At 48.2% G+C, this 20,682-nt stretch overlaps 1 protein-coding gene across 4 annotated transcripts; it reads left to right on the forward strand.

The window, feature by feature from the left end:
* The first annotated feature begins 1,127 nt into the window (after positions 1-1,127).
* On the forward strand, positions 1,128-14,062 carry KLF15 (KLF transcription factor 15). 4 transcript variants are annotated; one of them, XM_084530903.1, is made up of 3 exons: positions 1,128-1,284; positions 5,258-6,364; positions 12,033-14,062. In XM_084530903.1, exons 2-3 carry the CDS (start codon positions 5,322-5,324, stop codon positions 12,199-12,201), a joined length of 1,212 nt encoding a protein of 403 aa, XP_084387029.1. In that variant the 5' UTR covers positions 1,128-1,284; positions 5,258-5,321; the 3' UTR covers positions 12,202-14,062. The 4 variants fall into 4 exon arrangements, with proteins under 4 accessions (XP_084387029.1, XP_084387031.1, XP_084387028.1 ...); XM_084530905.1 differs by lacking the exon at positions 1,128-1,284 and adding an exon at positions 2,466-2,769; XM_084530902.1 differs by lacking the exon at positions 1,128-1,284 and adding an exon at positions 3,365-3,487.
* The last annotated feature ends 6,620 nt before the right edge of the window (positions 14,063-20,682 follow it).

Consider the following 20,682-nt stretch of genomic DNA (forward strand, 5'->3'; position numbering starts at 1 on the left):
TTGTAAATGTATGTATAATTTGTGTATATATAATTAATGTATATGTACCTGTATATATATCTATATACACGCTAGTTTGTATATACATATATGCATACATACATACTAGTGTATTTAACCAGTGTGTGTGTATATGTGTGTGTGTATATATATATATATATATAACCGGTATATATATGTATATATATAGCAAATGTATATATCCATGTATATATGTAACTAGTGTGTGTGTATATATATATTTAATGAGTGTATATATACATATATATGTAAACAGTGTATACATACATCTATATACGCTCTCAGACATATGGTCTGATTTTTGGGTGGTCCTGTGTGGACTCAGGAGTTGGACTTGATGATCCTTGTTGGTCCCCTCCAACTCAGGATATTCTATGATTCTATGATATATGTAACCAGTGTGCATGTATGTAGTTACGCAATAAGTGTATATGTATGTGTATATATAACAAGTGTACATATTTCTGTATATATATAACTCGTGTATATATCCATGTATATATGTAGTGTATATATGTAAATACAAAAGTGTATATATGTAAGCAGTACATATGTATGTATAACGAATGTATATATATGTACACATCCACGTACATATACACTGGTTATATGTATGTAACCAGCGCATATATCAGTGCATATCAGCCCATACATAACCTGCATATACATACGGACACAACGCACATACAGGTGCATATTCGTGCACATACCCCCCCCCGCCGAGCCCCTCCACGCGTGCCTACAGCCCCCCACATGCTAGCACGATGGAGGACACCCCCCATCCCCAGCACTCCCCTTCCTACCCCCCCACAAGCATCCAGCGGCCGCGGGCACGCCGGGGGCCGGGCTCCCATCGAGGCCGGGCCGGGGCCGGCCCCCGGCGCCGCGGGGCCAATGGGGGCGGCGGAGCGGGGCGAGCCTCTCCCCGGCCCCCCCGCCGCCGCCGGCCGCCCGGCCCGCGGGGATAAAGCACTACGCGGCCCGCGCCGCGCTCCGCACCCGCGCAGCCGCCTCCCGGGGGAGCTGCGCCCACCGCTCGGGGCTCGGATCTGTCACCGGGGGGTGGGCTGGGCTGGGGGCTACTACGCTCCCGGGGGGGGGGTGGTGTCTCGGCCTTGTTTTTTTAAATTTTCATTTTATTTTTTATTTTTATTTTTTGCATTTTCTACTATATTTTTGCACCGCGCTCCTTTGCCTTTTCGTCGTTGCTTTTGCATTTTTCTGGGTTATTTTTGCCCCGGCTCGGCTTGCGGAGGAGTTCAGGTGAGGGTTTGCACCGGGGGAGGGTGGGATATGGCAGCGGGGGTGCTGCAGCAGGGCTGGAGCTGGGCAGTGCACAAGGGGCGGTGGGGGGGTGCGCTGCTCCCGGCCGGGTGGGATGGGGGGGAGAGCTACCAAAGCCTGCTAAAAAAATAGAAAAAGGATCAATAAAATAGGGGAAAATAATAACAACTTAGCAGCGTTGGAGATCTGGCAGTGCCGGGGTGAGGGTTGTGTCCCCCCCCCGACCGCTGTCACCGCGCGGTGTTTGGGGAGTTTGGTGCCGACCCGGGGTGCGTGCCGCTCGTGGAGGCCGAAGTTTGGGTCTAAAGGTGGGCACTTTGCAGAAAACGGGGAGAAAACAGGGCTTTGAGGAAGGTTTTTACAGCATTCCAGAAGCAGTGGCGTTGAAAAAAGCCAGGGAGGCCCCTAAATGTAGCCCCCTACCCCTAGTGTCCGATAAGCAGTGCAGCCACCTTGCAGCAGGGCTGAGCATAAACAGATTCCCTGGCTCTTGGCTCTTTTTTTTTTTTTTTTTTTTTTTTAAATTATTGTTTTATTACCTCCCCATGCATTTCTTAGAAACGCTGGCCCTGATTCACTGCCCAGTTTATGGCTCTGTCTGTGGAGCACGAGTCAGCCTGAACAGATATTAAATCTTCCAGGGAACAAGGGAAAACAGTAAACAGGTTAGTCCTAAACTAGAAAGAGCTGTAGCAACATACATGGGAAATGACTGTCGGCATATCTGAACCCAGGTACTGCTGTGTTATCTGTGCTGGGAAATGGGTCCCCACGTTGCAGCAAGTTCCCGGGACTTAACATTTTAAGGTTATTCTGAGACAGAATATGCCTTCTCTCTCTGTTTCCCCTTAAGCTGGTGATTAGACGGACAGATTTTAAGCAGAACAACATGTTTCTGGCAGAAGGGACATCATAACAACCTAGGGAACTCTTAAAAGTTGGAGCCCGTCGCGTTGCCGTGCACTGTTGAACAGCTGCTCTATTTCACTCCAGGAGAGGCTGTTTTCCAGTGGCTCGGGCACTCAGCTCCCTGTATAGGTGCTTACATTTCTGACATGTTTTCATCCCTCCCAGGGATGAAAGTGCTTTATGTAAACAGCATCATTAGTTTTCATAGCTTGCGTAGCCCTGGCTTTTTTTTTTAATTTATTTTATTTTTGTTTTTTAAGCTTCTGGTTTTGGCTTTAGACAAAGTAGGGATGAAAGCCTTTTAGTTGTTAGTCTGGCCTTTAGGATAAAATAGAGCCTGGGCCCGATCCCGCATTCCAGGCATTCCCCAAAATCTTCTTGGCTGCTGTGCAAGTTTTGCGAGCGCGCAGAAAGCAGCTCTGGCCCGCGATGTGCCTGGATCTGTTTGCCTCTGACAGTCCCCTGTCTTCTCGAGACGACTCTGGTTACACCAAGTGACATTGCTCCTTGTCAAAAGCGATAGGGAAATGAGCGTGCTGCCTGGGTTCTGCTGAGGTATGTTGCTCACAGCAGCTGCTAGGGCTCGGTTGTTTTTTTTCCCCACTCTCTTTTCAGTCTCCATTCAAAATAAGATTTAGTTTTATTCCCTGTGAAATCCATGGATATTTTGATATGTGGCTTCCCAGTTCTTGCAGGCATTTAAAGAAAACTTGAGCTTTTTTTTTTTTTTTTTGCCTTTTTTTTTTTTTTTTTTTTGGAAAACCTTGCCAGCTGCTCTGAGTGCACGCTCATTCCCCGTGCATGCAGAGCACGCCAGCTTTTCTTAGAAAAAACACGTCGTGGTCCAGATTTCACTCACAGCACTGTTCTTCAGCAGTTGAGCTGGAGCAATGCAGACGTACGAGGGAGGATTGGAAAGCAGCTGAGGGCAAGAGCTCCTCTCTGCCTCCTGTGTCACAAGGCAGTCACCCCTTTCTGGTGCAGGCACGAAGTGAGCTGCCGGGGTGAATTCTTACTGGGAGCAACAAAAACTTCTCAGAAACAGACTGGGTTTTCTGTTTCACATCGCTCAGTTCTGTGACTTTTGCCTCAAGGGAAAGTTCCTCCAGCAGAGGGTTTTTTTTGTTTGTTTGTTTTTTTTACAAAAAGAGACGTCATGTGTCTTAAACACGGCTCTCCTGGCTCTTCACTTTTACTATAAGAGATTATTATAGTCTGAGGTCGCAAAGCAGAGCCACTAACCTCTGTTTGAACTTCCTCGTGTTCAGCACATGTGAGTATTTTGTTATCGGGTCAGAGGCGTAGCTGGCTGACGGGCTGTGCAAACCAGGAAAATGCTGTCTTACTTTTAAGTCTCTTTCTATCAACCTGTCTCTGTGTCCTCGTGTGCATATAAGGGAGGAAGCTGTGTCTTTAAGAAATATAGAAATGTGTGGTATTTTTTTCCTTGTTTCCTGTGAAATATTAATAGGTGCTGCTAGTGGGATGGAGCTCTTTAAGGGTGTTGTGTGAAGCATCTCGCGCCACGTTAGGTGCTAAACACATAGATGGCTTTTGATTTTTCTCCAGAGAAGGCAAAGACGGGCAAATTCTGGAGCTCAGGCAGCAAGGATGCTCAGCAGCAGCAATAACAAGCTTCCCCTTCCCTGCACAAAACTGGGAGCTATTGACTATTCATGGCAAAACGTCCAAAGCGCAGCGGCAGAGCCTGTGGAAAATGACAGCGTGTAACAAGCTTGACTGGCATTTCCTTCGCGCTGGTCACATGCCTCCTAATTCACACACACACAAAACCTCATAGGCTGATCAAATGACTTCTATCTCTGCGCTCCGCATACCTTCCACAGAAAGAGTTGTTTTATTATGCACATATACAGCTCTGTTTTCAATCAGTCACCTTGAGCGGATGACTGAGAGCCAGTGTTTGCTCCGTCCAGAGGTCTCTGCAGTCGCTCTCTAAGGGGCACAGTCTCCAGCCCGTAAGCAATTTTTTTTTTCTTTTCCACCGGGGTGGGGGTGAAAAAAGAAGAAAACAAACCCACAGCTTGTCCCTCCTGCCTCCCCAGTAATTGTACTGGGAATTTTGCTGGGCTTAACTGGGAAAGCACGGGATGTGCCCGGCTGCGCTAGCGAGGTCAGGTTTGGCCGCGGTGTCTGCACGGGTGGCAGTGGGGTTAGGGCTCACGGCGGGGTGACCCCGTGGGACACTGCCCCTTTGCCACCTCCACATGGGGGAGACCGGGCACAGGGCTGCCCTCCCCACTCAGCAACTGGCATGAGGCTGGGGTCAGCTCATTCTCCGCCGCCAGAGAGAGACGGGAGCGCAGAGTGATGGGGTGAAAGCAGCCACCAGCTGCCTTGCCAGGCCGTGGCAATTAGCTCAGCGCCGTGCCAGCCTGATTAAGGGCAGCGCAGGTGACGATGACGTTGGCACACTGATTCATTACATCTGGAGGGGAAAATCCGCCTAGTAAATGCTGAAGCACAGTAAATATTCCTGGCTCCTGACAGATTGATCCTTGCATTCCGCTGATTAGCCTATATTTGTGGAACGGAGGAAGTTAAAAATAAGGTTGGTGGAAAGCTACAAGATAAGGAAAGGATTTGCATTTTATGGACACCAGCAGTAAACTTGATTTTTTTTTTTTTATGGGTGCTAAAAATTTCAATACTTTTTTCTTTTTTTTCCGCTCTCCATTCCCTTCTTTGGCTCTCAGTTTCACTGTTAGGTGAAAGCCTGCAGTATATTTCCTCTGGCCAGTAATATTCTGGAAGGGAGCTGTAAATCTAGAGTACACACGGTTGTGAAATGGTTTCTGAAAGAATTCTTTTGCAAATATGTGGTGCAATCCTGCGAGGCACTTAGGCTCTGACAGTCCTTTGGGGGTGGTACAGACGTATTGCAGCGTGCAGCAGCATGTGCGCACCAAGGCTGGATGCTTGGGACTTTCCTGCGAGCTAGAGGGCTTTGCGAGGTTTAGTTCGTGGAGGTAAATGATTAAACTGAGTTCTGACTGCTGCTGTTTTGTTTCCCTGCACCCAGGCTCCCACCTGAACCTTTGCCGCGTGGTATATGCTGTTGGGATACCCTAAGACATCGCCCAGGAATGGTGGATCACTTGCTGCCTACCGATGAGTCCTTTTCATCTATGAGGTCTTCTCTGGGATACTTTGGGGACATGACGGCAGGGGTGAGGTCCTACCAAATGCTGCCTTCTCCCCTGTCAGAAGATGACAGCGACTCGTCCAGCTTTTGTTCTTGTTCCAGCCCGGACTCCCAGGTTCTCAGCTCCAGCTATGGGAGCACGTCCAGTGCGGAGAGTCAGGACAGCATCTTAGACTACTTGTTGTCCCAGGCATCTCTGGGGAACACCGCCATGTCATGGTGGGACAAAAGGAGACTTCAGCCCATAGTCAAAGAGGAGTACTTTAGGTTGCCTGAATTTGCTGTGGATATGGAAGACTCTGGACCATTTCAGCCCACACTTGAGGAAATTGAGGAATTTCTGGAAGAGAACATGGAGCTGGAGCTCAAAGACAGACCTAAAAGTGAGACCAAGGACTTGAGAGCTTGCAGCCAAGTTTCTGTTGCCTCGCTACAGCAAAAAGACCATATGTTACCCAGCGCTAGTTTAAAAGAGAGTAAAAACGAACAGTTGAGCAGCTCCACGGAAGGTGGCCAGGCTTCAAATGGAGGAATGCCCCTGGAGAATGGGATACCGGTTATGCTCCAAATTCAACCTGTACAGGTCAAACAGGAGTCCAACACCAGCCCTAATTCCCAAGGACCAGCACAAGACAACATTAAAATTGCACAGCTCCTAGTCAACATCCAAGGACAGACATTTGCCCTTGTGCCCCAGATAGTTCAGTCATCCAATTTGAACTTGTCCTCTAAATTTGTCCGCATTGCTCCCGTCCCCATCGCCGCCAAGCCAATTGGGCCAGGAGGCATGATCCAGGGTCAGACGGGAATCATCATGGGTCAGAAATTTCAAAAGAACCCTGCAGCAGAACTCATTAAAATGCACAAATGTTCTTTCCCTGGTTGTACCAAGATGTACACGAAAAGCAGCCATTTGAAAGCCCACCTGAGGAGGCATACAGGAGAAAAGCCTTTTGCGTGCACGTGGCCAGGTTGTGGATGGAGGTTAGTATTGGGGTGCAGCAGGGTCCTGTTCCCCTCGCCCTTTTGCTCGTTTCACTGAACTTTCTGAGCACTCTCAGTGTTTGCACTCATTTCTGAACAGTTTCTGTTCCCAAAAGTAGCTCGGTTTGTTTGAGAATTTGAACTTTTTTCTTACTATTAGGTAATGCAAGGGCTTAGATAAATTAAGTGGCAGAGCATCACCTGCTGCCACCAGCTGTATGAGTGTCTTTAAAGCCCATTATAACTTATATTTCATTCCAAGATGGTTAGATTAAGCCTGTTACTGCAGGCAATGCCTTGCAGTCACATGGATCTGGTTGCAACACACCAGCTGCAGCAGATGCTCAGCTGGTACCAGCTGAGGGCTGTAAATGAGCTGGGTGGTTTAGGACAGAGTCATGGTGTGCATAGCTGTGTGGGGTTCCGGCTGCGGGGGGTTAAGCATGATCAGCGAAGGGCCGTGTTATGTAAATGCAATTAAGAAGAGCATTTTGTGCAGTTTCGTAGAAAATGCACTCCATCCTGTTCCTTCTGGAAATGCTGGCACTGGTACTCCAGCCTGCTCTGGGTTTTATTCTCTGCATTGATTGAGAAAAACGCGTGGGTGCTGCTCAAAGTTGCAAAAAGCTGTCAGATGTAACAACATACCCAGAAGGCTGAGATGGAATTGAGTGTTGCTTGAATGGAAGATTGCAGGTTTGATTGAGCAAAACGTCTTGTACAGGTGATCTCTACAAAAGTAGAGGTGATTTTTATTATTTTTTTATACCAGTAGAAAGCATTAAAACTTTTTAAGAGAAAAAGTTGAAATTTTTTTGACAGAAACTTTGATGGAGGCCTTCATCCCTCTTTCCAATTAGCTGTGCTAATAGTCTGCCTGCTGGCTAGTGTTAATAAAGAGCACCGCAAATTATGATGGGAGCAAAACATAGTCTTAACTCCCTTGTAGTAAATTAAACCACATTTCTTTCAAAGAATATCCTGCAGAGCTTCAGTGAGCAATGGCTAATGAGGAAATGGGTGGTGATCATGGGGAACAGACAAGGTAAAAAGTAACAGGAGAGCATTGAGTAAAAATGCAACTATGTGAGACATGCAGCAATTAGAGATGGCTGGATTGGTTTGAGGGAAAAGGTTAGAATAGGGCTGAATCCTCTGTTCCCAAACTGGACTAGTTTGAAGCCTCTCGGGGGACCTGGGGGGATCATTGCAATTGATTTCTTTGGTGATATTTTTTTTCCTTGTTTCAGTTTGTGGTGTTTCTATAAACAGGCAGGGATTTTCTTTTCATTTGTGCCTGTGGCACTGCTGATGAGCTGGGCTCAGGGGCTGCTGCTGGAAATGCACTGAAATTAAAGCCCCCTTGTTCCCCGGTTTGTCCCACCAGGCGCAGGCGGTGCGGTTCCTGGCCTGTCACAGGGGCACTGCTCCTGTTTATTCGGCTGTCAGAGTACGTGCGCGCAGGCAGCAGATGTGCCTTCTGCCTGCGAACGTGCCTGTAGGTGTCGTGTTGGCTTTCCTCGTGCTGGGATGTGAGCAAAACCCTCGTTTCCGTGGCAAATGCATGTGGCACGTGAGAGTTTGGGTCTGGTCCATGCCGAGATTTATGCCAATGCTTCCGGTGACTTGTGTGGCTCAGGCTCAGGAGTCTGAAGCATTGCCTCTGGGTGACCTCTAGCTCTGTCTTCCCGCAGGGCTGCTGCTTTCCAGGCTGCAGAACCAGAAGGAAGCATTTAGGGAAACGCGTGAAGCAGTGAGGGAGGGATGCTGACTTTGCAGCTGGGTGCCTCCTGCTGCAGCACAGGGTGCATCGTCGGGTGGGCCAGGAGATGTGCTGCTCCAGCAGCACGGAGCATCTGCACCTTTTGCTCTCTGCCAGCCAAGCCCCTTAAAGAAGAGGAGCCCACTAGGGATGAATTGATCCCTTTATCTATGAGGAGTTTCTCCTGTTCACCAGCAGCTGCTGGGGGAGCTGTGCAAACTCACTTTGTCTGCTTATCTTGTGTTCACGTGGCACAGGCAGGTACCTAGCCCCCAGCACCCCCAGATGTCAGCAGGGCATCCATGGAGGTGAGAGGGGAGGGAGGCATCTCCCGGGGAGCCCTCTTTGCTGCTACCTTGGGCTTCATGCATCCCACTGCCACACCAAAGGGCAGACCCAACAGAGCACTGAATTGCTCAGCCCCCTTTCATTAATAAGGTGTGTTTACCTTTTCCAGAAGTGCAACAAGAGATATGGTCTTGCATGACTTATGTCAAATGCATCCAGACTCTCTGTCCTCTCCCAGTTTTGTATCATCTCAAATGAATTTAAGCACCGAAGTGCTGCAGGGCTCTGCTTCCCTCCCTCTTTCCCCCACATTCTTGTGCTTGTGTATTTATTTTTCACCAAAGACACTTGAGATCTGAGCTCGCTGAAGATGGTCATTTCGAAAACAAAACAAAGTGTTGCCTAGCACAAGGCGGCTGAGTGGAGGGGATTAAAGCTCGCCCTGCTCACTGGGCAGCGCTGCCACAGGGAAGCTGTGTGCTGTAACTGCACCGGGCAGGGCTGTGGGGGGGCTTCGCCAGCCCCCAGGACAGTGGCAGAACCCTGGAGGAGGCTGAATCCTCCTTGCTGGTGCCCTTCCCTGGTGCACGGAGAGAAATGTTTCCTGCAGGGTGCGGAGGAGGTGGTGAGGAGTGGCCAGTGACCCGCTGAGTTTGATACCCCACTGGACTGGCTGGCTCACTGATCCGTGCCTGGCCAGCTCGTGCCTTTGGCAGCCGCTGGTTCTCTGCCCCTCAGACATCCCCACCAACACACGGGGCTGTGGCACGGGCTGGCCCGAGCAGCCGTGCTGTGTCAGGAGCCACAGAAGCTCTCGCTGTCCCTCCCCTGGGCAGCAGTGCCCAAAGCTGCCCTTTTTCCTAACACCTGCAGGGTTAGGCCAGAGCGTTTAAGGGCCCTGCGCATCCTGGGGCTGGGAGCACTGCCTGCAGCTCGCTCTGCAGGTGGCAGAGGTTTGGCTGGGGGGGTTTAGAGGCTTAGGGCAGGTCAGGATGCACGTCCAGAGCCTCTCCTCCGCTGCAGAGCAGAGGTATAGCCTGGCTCAGCCCAGTAGCTGGTGGCCGTGGTGGGGGCCATGGAGGACCAGCTGAAGTGATTGACCTTTCCTGCCCTGTGAGCCACGTGTCCTCGTGTAGCCAGGAGCCACAGGACACGTGTCCTGCACACCAGGGAGCTCTGAGGTTTGTCTCCAAGGGAGATGCGCTTACAGGTCCTGTGGGGTCCCACCAGACAGGGGGATGAAGCAACTCTTCCAGTTGCTGTGGGATTGCCTGGTTCTTGGGGTGTTTTCAGCGCCAGAATGTGCTGCAAATATCATTTCACCATGGAGCCAGGCCGCCAGGTCTTCCCGGCTTCCTTGTCCTAACCTTTGCGTTGTTTTTTTGTAAACACACCGATAGCTTGAGGTTTATTTCTGTGGGCTCGTAAGTTGATCTTTCCGTGACTGCTGGGGAACAGTATTGCAACATTCCTGCCTCTTCAGCTAAGGACATCGTTATGAGGCAGAGTGTATTTTTATCGGATGAACTCATCCGAGCTCCCAGGGTAGGAGCAGAGCTTCTTGTTCCCAATGTGCACCTCCTTCTCCCCCACTCACCATGCGATTCCCATTGAAATGCACTTGTGGAGCTCTTGTGCGGGATTAGCCATATGCTACGGCACTTCTGTTGCAGATGGTGACCTTAACAGCCAAGGACATGGGACAAAGCAACCCAACCACATCTGGTTTTACTCCTTCCCTAGATGATAAGGCAATATATAAGAGGGCAGCTCTTTGCAAAGGAGCTTTCCTCTTGCTGCTCCCTCTTTTCCTTGACGTGGTTGCCATTGCCATCACTGGCAACTGGTCTATTCCTAGTCCTGAGTCCCTCTGAGACAGCCTGCACAGGCAACAACCTGCTCTCTCCAGAATGTTGCCAAATCCCATCTGCTTGTAGCTCTGCAAGACCATCCCTCCAGGGATGTGGCAGTGGGACCTGCTCGCTGCTAGAGACAGGAGAATCTCCTGGCCCTGCTGCTCCCAGGTCCAGGACATGGTTTCAGGAAGCCAAGGCTGGAAGGAGAAGGGGTGTTAGAGCAAGCAAGTCTGCAGGTCCCAGAGGTGAAAAGAAGCTCCTGTGGTAGCCTTTGTGAAGATGCATCCCAGGCAAGGAATGGCTTGGTGGCTCCACTAGAGCACCTGCCTTTTGCTCTTGATTGTAAATTTGACTCTTTCACCATGGAGGTACCACAGCAAGGACAAGGCAAAAAAGTAAGAGAACAGGTGAAGGAATCTCCCCTAGAAATGCCCCTGGGGGAGATGCATCCACACCTTGCCCAGGGCAAGTATTTGCATCTGCTCTGTGCTGGCTCTCTCAGGGTAGCAGCAGCAGACCGAAGAGCTGTGGGAACTGAAGGAGCTCTTCCCAGCGTTCCCAGTGCCTGTGCCCTGTTCTGCAACTAGTGGCGGGAGATCACTGCTAATTAAAACCTTTATGTGGAAACTTATTTTTCTTGCATGAAGGACTTATTCATAGGAGCCCAGCAGTCCTGTTTTTCCCCTTTCATAAAAATAGCGTATTCACCCGGTTGGTGATGTGATATTTTGCTCCAGAAGGGCACATTTTTCTACATGTTCTTTCCCCCATTTATTCCACTACTGCCCATGACTTCATTTATTTATTGTAAATAAACAGCTGATACCATTTCTTGCAAGCTCGCTTTCTGTGCTGCTCTTTGTTACTGTGCTGGCAACAAAACACTTAATTGCCCTTTGTCAGGCAGCAAATTTTTTGTACCCATCTGGACAGGGCTGTTTTAGCATGACAGTGCTAATTAACCCTGTGGCTCCCAGTCATGTCCAAGCTGGAAACAGAGCCAGCCCTGCTGCCCAGACCAAAGGACTGGCTGATTGGAGTCCAATAAAGCCTATGAAACTAGCAGTGGGATTTGGGGATTTTTCTGTTGAGGTGGGAAGTGGGGAATATCTGAAATTAAAATGACTCTGAGAGACAATTTTGGTAATTAAAGTCCCCATCTTGATTTCAATTTGCTCTTGAAGTATCTATGCTAATGGCCATGGGGCCCACCTGGATTTCAGCTGTTACAGCCCTGAGCATCTCTGGTACTGAGATGCTAATTGCTCTTCATTTAGCCTGCAGGAGCATGTGCAAAGGCTAATTTTTCAGCTGGATCTGATAAGCCGGATAGCTTCTGGGTAACTATATCTGGCTATTATCTGGAGCTCATCTCAGATGGATGTGCCATAGTGCTGGTGGGAGCTTGGAGCAGACCTCACCTGTGGGATGTTGGTGGTTACCTCTGCTTGGCTTTGCAGGAGGGAGGCTGTGGGACTGGCTCTGAAGGGGACTATGATTGGGCTTAGGGCAAGGTTTCTACAAATGATGCATCCATGCATTGTGCCAAGTTGAGTTTACATGGGATGAGGTTGTGAATTGTGTGTTTTCATTACTATTGCTGACCTCTGGCTGGGACCAGACTGGCTCTGTCGTGTGTCTTGGCCCTTTCAGTTTGCATATTGGGCTTTGCCACAAGCAGTCTCTGAGTGGCCTGAGGGGAGGTTTGGGGGCTGTAAGAGAATTTATTCATTTGTCTGAAAAGGCCTCTCTTCTCTTGCAGGTTCTCCAGGTCAGATGAGCTGTCTCGGCACAGGCGCTCCCACTCAGGGGTGAAACCCTATCAGTGTCCCGTCTGCGAGAAGAAGTTTGCTCGAAGCGACCACTTGTCCAAACACGTCAAGGTGCATCGATTCCCCCGAAGCAACCGCTCCGTCCGCTCCGTGAACTGATCAGTCCCGCTTTCCCCTTCCCGCCCAGCCGTCCTACAGCAGCCGATGACAGCACTTTGCTCACTATATTTCTAGTGATAATTTATTTGTCTTCACACAACAGTCAATGCTGTTACTTGATACCACCATGTCTGAGTGTCCCATGTCCTTTAAAGATGATTTGAGAATGAAGTTCTTTTTGGGTCAGGGGAGGGGGGTGTTCTTCCTTTTTTGTCTTTTTTTTTTTTTTTTAAGGATGTTATTTTCCTTTCCTCCTATCTTTCCCTTCTTTCCTGCTGCTTCTTTTGGAAATTACAGTGTTTTATTTTTAGCTGTTTTCTGCTGCACATGAAAATGTAAGAGTTGCTTGCAGCTAGTTAATTATAGCCCTGGCATTCCTGAGGGCTTTGCTCATGTACAGGCCATTCATTGTGAGTTTTTATTAAGCTGCTCTATTTGTCCAGTTTGGAAACAGCAAATTCCTTTTGAAATGAAAACAACTCCTTTGTTTTTGGGTTGCCTGAGCCAAGGATTTGTAGGGGCTGGCCATAGGAGGAGGAACAGTGGGAGTCGGGGAGAGGGAGAGGCGAGGCATGGCAAGCGCTGCAATGCACCCCCACACCTCTCTCATTTCTCCAGCTCACATTTACCTTTTCCTCGGTTAGGGCTATATATAAATATTTATGTATATATATTCATACATATATATATGTATATATTTAAGCAAAGATATATCCCAAACAAACCCAAAGCTCAGGCTGGGTGAAATGGCTTGACGTGGAGGCCTTTTGGTGTGGCTTATCGCGTACCATGTGCATGCTTTTCCTGTCCTGTGCTGCCACTGAGGGTGAAAGGATGCCCACGCATCAAAGGAAACGCTGCTTTCCTTTGACTGTTTGGAAGCATCCACTGTCTTTAGCAGAAGATCTGTTGTGTAGAGTGTAAAGCAACAGTAAGCTGTTTGTGAGAATGGCTGTGCTCTGCTCCCATCTCCATTCCTGTCCTCTTGTGTGATCCTGGAGGAGAAACCCCAAGGTGCCCAGTGGTCCTGGTGAGCACTGGGCATCCCGAGCATCCCCTGCCCACACTGGCTGGGGCTGAGCCTCTGTATCCCTGACCATTTGTCAGGGTGTGCCAGTGACTTGGGAACAAGGGGAGCATCATGGCCTGGTGGGACAGCACCAGGAGATCTTCTGACCCAGGGTGAGCTTCAGCGCTGAACCTTCCCTTACCAACAGCCATGTCAGAGCTCCACGCAGCTGGGCTGGGCAAATGGGTGAGAACAGTAGCCAAAAGAAACAAATTCGTATGGTAGATGGCTAAGAAGGGAATTTAAGCAAATAATCAGATGGTAGCAGGCAAGCAACTTTGTTTGTGTTTCTTCTTCTTGTTTTGTTTTTCCTTTTGAACTCTGGCAATTGTAAGAAGCTTTAGAAGAAAATAGAATTCAGTAATTAGGAACGATTTTATAATGGATGTTGCATTTTCTTTCCATTCGCAGACAGCATCTGTTTGTCTTTTTGTTGGCAAAATGGGAAATAGATAACTGCCGTCCTAGTGCTAGGCAGAGCAGGAGCCCGTGCTGTGTAAGAACAGCAGGTCTAGCTAAAGCGAATGCATTCCTTTTGTCCTCTAGAAATTAATATAAATGAGCTATCATCTATTGACTGGTTTATATCACATCCTATGAATGTATGTAAATAAAACTGTACATAGATGCATATCTATATAAAATATCTTTTAATAACGTATCAAAATTTGTGTAAATTGGAAACAAAAATACCTATAAAGCCAGTGTACATAAGTTACAATTCTGTATATTTTCTTTTGTTCTTCATAAAAATATATTTACTTTGACAATAAAATGAAAATGGAAATTTTATATCCCTTTTTGAAATTATTATTCATCAATTTCCTTTGTAGCCAGCTCTGTAATCAAGAAAGTGGTTGAAATCAAGTTAGTGCATGAAATTTTGATTCACCTGGATGTAAGTTTTCAGGTGCTGAGTAACAGAGAGGTGATGGAACAGACCTCAAGCCGCCTTCAGTTTTTCCTCACCTCAAAACTCTTGGGAGGTGCGAGATGTTTCACCGGAGCTCTCACGCCTCGCCTGGCAGCCGCTGGGCCCCGAATGCCTTCTGTGGTTTCTGACGGCTGTGGAACAGGTCTGCAGCTGACTATTAACCTCAGTCAGATTGTGGTTAATAAATTAGAGCGAGCAGGTTTTGAGGAAATTCAAGCTCTAGGGGCTAGCATGAAGAAGGAGGGCTTCAGAGTCTGAGATTGGGATGGTGACTCGCTGTGTGACCCAGGGCAAAGGGCTCTACTGCCATGTGCCTCAGTTCCCTGTCTTGTCAAACGGGGATGGCAATTCATCGTGGTGACACTGTGGGACTTGACTGCTGTGTATGCGATCCTTGGATGGAAGGAGCATGCAGTAAGACCGGTCACGGGATTAGATTGTGAAAGAATGGCTCAGCATGGTGGAGGTCTTGGTGCCAAGGCGCTTCAGTTGGCTCTGCTGCGAATCCCACATCTGAAGGAGAGATGTGTGGGACCTGAAGTAAGAAGCATGCCTCAGGCCTGAGGATAAGATTCCCTGTCCTGCAACAACCATTGCTTCCCATGGGCAACAACACAGGCACGAACACGATAGTCTTGTGGTTTGCAAGCTGGGACATCTCTTGCAATATGCTTTCGGGTGCTCGGCCTACACTGGAAGAAGAAACCAGCAACGTTATTGGTGTCCGCTTCTGAGTCTCTATGGGAGCAATGGTGCAGCGGGTCCAGAGCTTCTCCCAGCAAGAATCACACTGAGACTAATGGGCACTTGGTGATTAAAGCATTTCCCTGAAGTACAGCCACCAAAACAGGCCAGCTGATGAGCCATGGATCTCCAGACCTTTTTTTTTCCTAGAGCACTCCTGTGAGCCTGGCAAGAGGACTGAGGGACTTGGCAGAGCAAGCTCTGGTCACTCTGTGGTGTTGTTACCTCCTGAGATGTAGCCTGAAGACCAGAGTCCTAAGGACAGCTGCTTTAAGAGTTCTAATTGCATAGAAGCTTTAATTAGCAAACCTGCACCAAGAGGATCTCCGATTCCCTTCTGTTCTCACCCTACAGACATTATGCATTAAACAAGTTGCTTTATTTTAACCAGTGTCTCAGTCTCCTCCCCATCTCCCTTGGAGTTCTGATATTGCTGTAACGTTGGGTAATTCACCCTGCAAGGTACTTGGGGCAGAAGTTGTTATTTCTTCTGCAAGTGGCAGTACTTACAGCTGAAGTGGAGTAATGCAAAATACCCACTCTTGGAGCACAGCAGTGCAGAAATATTAAGATCTAAGCAATGTTTTAGCCTGGAATATTGTCCACGAAACACTTATTCTCTCTTACTTTTTGTTTTCATTTTCTAAGTACAGTTTCTGTGTGGGGGGTGTGTGTGTGTGTGTGTTTTTCTGTATTTTTTCCCTAGTTTTAGATACTTACCTGTAGGGAAATATAAGCTTATCTTAAAGTTTCAACATTTTGCTCAGAAGAGCGGTGTCATATTTGCTGTGAAAGGAGAGTTAATTCTGCATGAAAAGTAATGGTATTTTCAGAGGTTTGTCACACACAAAAAAGTAGAAATTTAAAAAAAAATAGTTTGGGGTGTTTGTTTTACATGGAATTACTGGCCTGCCTAGGCTGGGCTGTAGGTCTTGCTAATTCATGAGAAAAAGGTGGCTTTGCCTTAAGCCACCTGAAGATAAGCATATATATAAGTTCTTTGACGCCACATCTGTAGATAGGTTTATCATGTCTTTGTTTTGGCAACTCTGCACAGCATGGCATCATTATGCATATACCTAAGTCTCATTGACTTAAAATATCTCTAATTGGCTTTCTGAGGCATGAATGGACACCTGTGCAGTGTTACAGCCTTTGTATAATGACTGCGAGCCAGTCCCTAACACTTGTCAGTGCTCTCTATGATTCTGAATGGTTTTACTGGCGATTTCTGCCTGTTTATAAACTCTTCATGAGAACTAGTGGTGGAGGAACAGTTGTCTGGGAAGGTCATTCTCAAGGTAAGGACTAAGTGTAAGGAATAAGAGTAAAGTGACGTTTCTGTAAGGTGACCTGACTTCTATGACCTGTGGCTAATCAGAGGGCAATGGAATGATGTGTCCGAGACCACAGAGCAAAGCAGAGGGAAAGTGGGAACAGGACCAAGAAGTCCCAAATCTCCTTTGCCCCAGACAGTGGCACAGACCGCGTATCAATAGCAAACAGAAGGTTATAGAAAGCAAAGAGTGATAGGACGTGTAAGTGAGACATCAGATAAGCAAAGAAAGGTAAAGACGGGACATGAGATAAAGTTGAGCTGTGCTGATAGTGTCTGCTTTTGGAAAGGATGCCAAGGAGAGAGAAATGAGAGCTCGCTTGCTGGTACATTGCGCTCGGGACTCACCCAGGCAAAGCTCCCTAAAAAGGGTCCTGCTCCCCTGACCACATTACATGTTTGCAACAGTCCCCTGCTCACTGCCCTCCCTGGGGGTTGTTTCCACGTAAATCCTTGTGCCGGGAGCCTTCTCCTTGTCTAAATGGCCACTATACATTTAATCCAAACAGCCAGGTGACTCCAGCACAAAGCCAGTGGCAATAAGCCAGTGTTAATTATTACCCTGGGCCCCTTGGGTTATGTAAGCCTGGATGTGCTGTACCATGGGCACTTGGCTCGGGCCTGCCCTCCCCGTCTGGGAGAAATACCAAGGACCTGCCAATGCACATAGAAAGCCGTTTGGAGCCAGACGGGATTTTCCTTTTCCCCTTCTGAGAGCACCTATGAAACCCATTATTCACTGGGCTCAGTGATTGCCATGCTGTGTTTTCTTGTTATTCAGAGACATTGCTCTTAAAGAATGAGTTGTGCTAAGCTCCCACTGACTTCAGTGCAAGCCAAGGACAGTGACTGCCATGGTTTACCCAGGGAAAAATATTTCCAGCTAAGGCAGGGACCGCAGATCCCGGCAGGTCCTTGGCTTCCCTCAGTCGTTTCTTCTGGGATATCTGTGCTTTTGTGGCTACCAGTCTCTTATCCCACTGGTTTTAGTTTTATTCTAGTTTGCTTGGGGGAAGGGGCTGAGGGTGTGTGGTGTGTGAAAAGTAGATATTGTAAAGAATCTTCTGGCCTTAACACCTAGTGTGTGTTTGCATGCAGTTGCAGAGATAGGACTTAGTGACTCTTCTGATCCAATGTTTCTATATTGTAAGGTTTGTAGCTACTCAGCGCTCAGCATTTCCCAGGGCTAAGCTTCGATCTGCTCTGCCAGCTCCGCAGGTCTTCCTCCAACTGGAGCTAGAGCACGTCCTCCAGCTCTTGCTGCATTCCCTGCCCAAGTACCACTTTTCTAATGGTTTTGTGGTCAGGCTGACTCAAAGCCCATGTTAGTACTTGGTCTCCTACATTGCTACAGCTCGATGAACCTCTTGGCCCTTGGAGACATGGCTGTGGAGAGCTTTCATCAGCTCACCTGTCCTGCCCTATGGAGTGTGTATGCCTTGGCCAGCATCTTGCTGAGCTCCAGCTCTCTGTTCAAGCATCCTGCAGTGCAGAGCAACATCCAGCAGCCCTCTGGCCAGCAGGAGCAGAGGGCAGTGTTTGCATCTCTGCAGGGCCACGTCGTTAGGTAAAATGGGAGTAAAATGCAGGGGTGACAAGTAACTGTTGGAGAAACCTGCTCTCGTCTTGCTTGCACTAGATGACAGTAACTTCCTCAGCTCATGTTGGAATTGTAACTGTCCTGAAAGGCAGAAAAAATCAAGGTGAATGTGGCCTGTAATTTCCTGGAAGGGAACAGAGAGGGGAATGAAAACAGAAAGTGAAGCACGTTATGGTGTAACAGACCCCATTTGGTCTTTTTCCAGCATGAATAGGTGACAGGCTCATTGCGCGCAGAAGGGCTTTGCGTCTTGTGTAGGAGGAGGGTGGTCTCGGCCAGCAGCCAGCGGCAGTCAGAGTGCAGAGCCCTGGGGCAACTGCAGCTCAGTGGCAGGGATGGCACGGAGCGGAGTCCTAGGGCTGCACCTTGGGCAGCTGGCAGGCATGGAGAGACAGGGCTGGGATCACACTGAGTACCCTGGGGCCTTCCTGCTATAAGGATGTCACTTTTCCTGACGCCGTAGCTGATTCTTGGAGGGGTCTCGAGTGAGTCTTAGCACTTCCATAAGCAGAAATGTTATTTATCCATATGACGCGGATACCAGGAAACTCAATAATTACAAAACACTCTGAGGTCTTTAGTGGAAACATCCATCCAGGAATTGTTTTGCATGTGACTGAGGGTGGAGTCCTGCAACCCACAGAAAGAAAGGTACAAAGAATCACTGTTCTGCATCTAAAAAAGCCTCTGGCACCTGCATCTCCTATGGACTCCAGCGGGCACCAGCTTGAGCCCTGCTAGTTATTCCAATGTTATGGTTGCAAATGCAGAGATGGGACTGTTGGGCTGAAAAGAGTCCAGGCATTCAGTACGCTTGCCTTCCATAAGCGAAAGAGTGACGTGAATGTTCAGGTTTGGCTGTTGACTGCTGGCTTTTTCTGAGAAGACTATAAGTGGCAGCCAGGTAGTCTCTCACTTTTTGTTTCTCTGCTGTGTGTTGTTTTTCCATGGACAGCATGTCCTGGACCTTAGAGAGCTGGCTGGGGCTTGATTCATTCAGCCCGGCTGTCCCTGGTGGCAGATAATGCATCAGGGAGGGCAAAGGGCTTGGAAATTTTATTATGTCAGAGAGGCTGGAAAAACACCCGGACTGTGCTGAGGGCAGCAGCGCGTCTGCACGCGGGCTGATGGATGGGAGCTGGGGTCTGACCATGTAGTGTTGCAGTTCTATGGGGCTGAGGTGGGATGTGAACGTCCTGGGGAAGGGCTGATGCGGGGAGCCCCATGCTGTCAGTGAGATCCCTCTGCTTTGGCTGCCAGGGGAACAGCCTCTGATGATGAAAAGGCTGATAGATGTCCATCTCTTCTGGAAGTGGCAAGGGCTGCTGGGGAGGACCAGCTTTGGCTGGAAGAGATGAGGAGTAATCTGTCCTCTCCAGAAAAGCCAGTTAGTGATTTACAGCTGGCAAGTTGGTGAGCTCTTCCTCTCGCTCCCTAGGAATTAATGGCACAACTGGAGGGTGTTCATTTACCTGCCACCTGAGACCTTTAGTCTCCTTGCTGTGTATTCCAACAGCTGATAAATAAACACACATTAGTAACACATTTCTCTTCAAGGGAGAGTGGGTTTTCTTTGGCCACCAAAGCTCACAACAGCCCTTCTCAAGCACTGCCCAGCTGCCTGAGTGCTTGCCCCTTGCTCAGTATTGCTGGCAGTGCCTTGCGGGTAGTCCAAGCTTGTGCATGAGATCAGAAGCGCCCATGAAAGTTTAATGTGAATCAATCTGTGTCATGCCTCAGGAAATGATTAGCAAATTAGAATCAGTCCTGATGACTTCATGAGAGTTACCTGATACCCTGCCATGGATCCCTGGTGGGTGGAGGACCATGAATCCAGGGAGAGCTGGAGCTACCTTCCTCACTTGGCTCCAGCAGTCATATGCTAATCTCCATGGAACAAATTAGCTGTACTAAATTAATAACAATATTTGGCACTTCACTAGCATCTCTCAGCTGAAGAGCAGAATGTGCTTCCCACTGGGGATTTAAGCCTTTCAAGCCCCCTGAAAAGTAGTTCTCACCTTCATTGCACAAAGGCAGAAAATGGATTTAAATGATTTGACTAGTATTTCTTGGGCAGCTTGTAGCAGAGCTGTACAGCAAACCCAAACACAACATTTCCTTCTGACAGACCCAGACCTTCATCACATGATGTGATTTTAAGACATGTACACTGATGTGTAGATGCAATTAATTGCAGCACACTGGGGGAGGAGTGGGGATGCATTTTAGCCCTCTGGATAGGCCTAAGATCTGTACTGTAGAAAACCATCAGGTCAAGCACAAGGGGTGACAAATGTGTTCATTTTGCTGATGTAGCATGAGTGACATTGGAGCAGGTGTACTGTGGTCCCTGCGGCTGCTGCAGAACCCTGGGGAACAGGAGGGGATAGCTTGGCTGTATCTGCTTGTGGATTTTTGAGTCCTTGCAATGGCCCTAGGTGGCCTCTGCAGATGGTTCATATTCTTCTTCTGTGGGGGCCCTGTTAGCTCCCACAGTAAGTGGCAAGAAGTTCAGCTTGATTTCCTTTTATTGCTGACTTTATCACTCCATAAAGCACTTCTACACTGTTTAAAACTTTACCATTATGGTGTGAAGCTGATAAGTACCATCAGAGGATTCCTTGTGCTAAAATCCAATGTGCACCTTGCTGGGTCTTCCTATTCATCTGCCTGCAACCTTTCCTTCCTTGACTTTGAAACTTTCTGCTTATCAGGAATCTCCTCAAACTCATTTGTTTTAAAGAAAATGACCAGTTGCTGATGCACTGTATGTGAGCTATCTATCTAGCTGTTAT

Source organism: Aythya ferina (assembly GCF_964211825.1).
Source record: "Aythya ferina genome assembly, chromosome: 10".
Taxonomy (NCBI): domain Eukaryota; kingdom Metazoa; phylum Chordata; class Aves; order Anseriformes; family Anatidae; genus Aythya; species Aythya ferina.

Coding starts and splice junctions, on each gene's coding strand:
- KLF15 (XM_084530902.1), top strand. Junction 6,365..12,032: donor TGGCCAGGTTGTGGATGGAG/GTTAGTATTGGG, acceptor CTTCTCTTGCAG/GTTCTCCAGGTCAGATGAGC.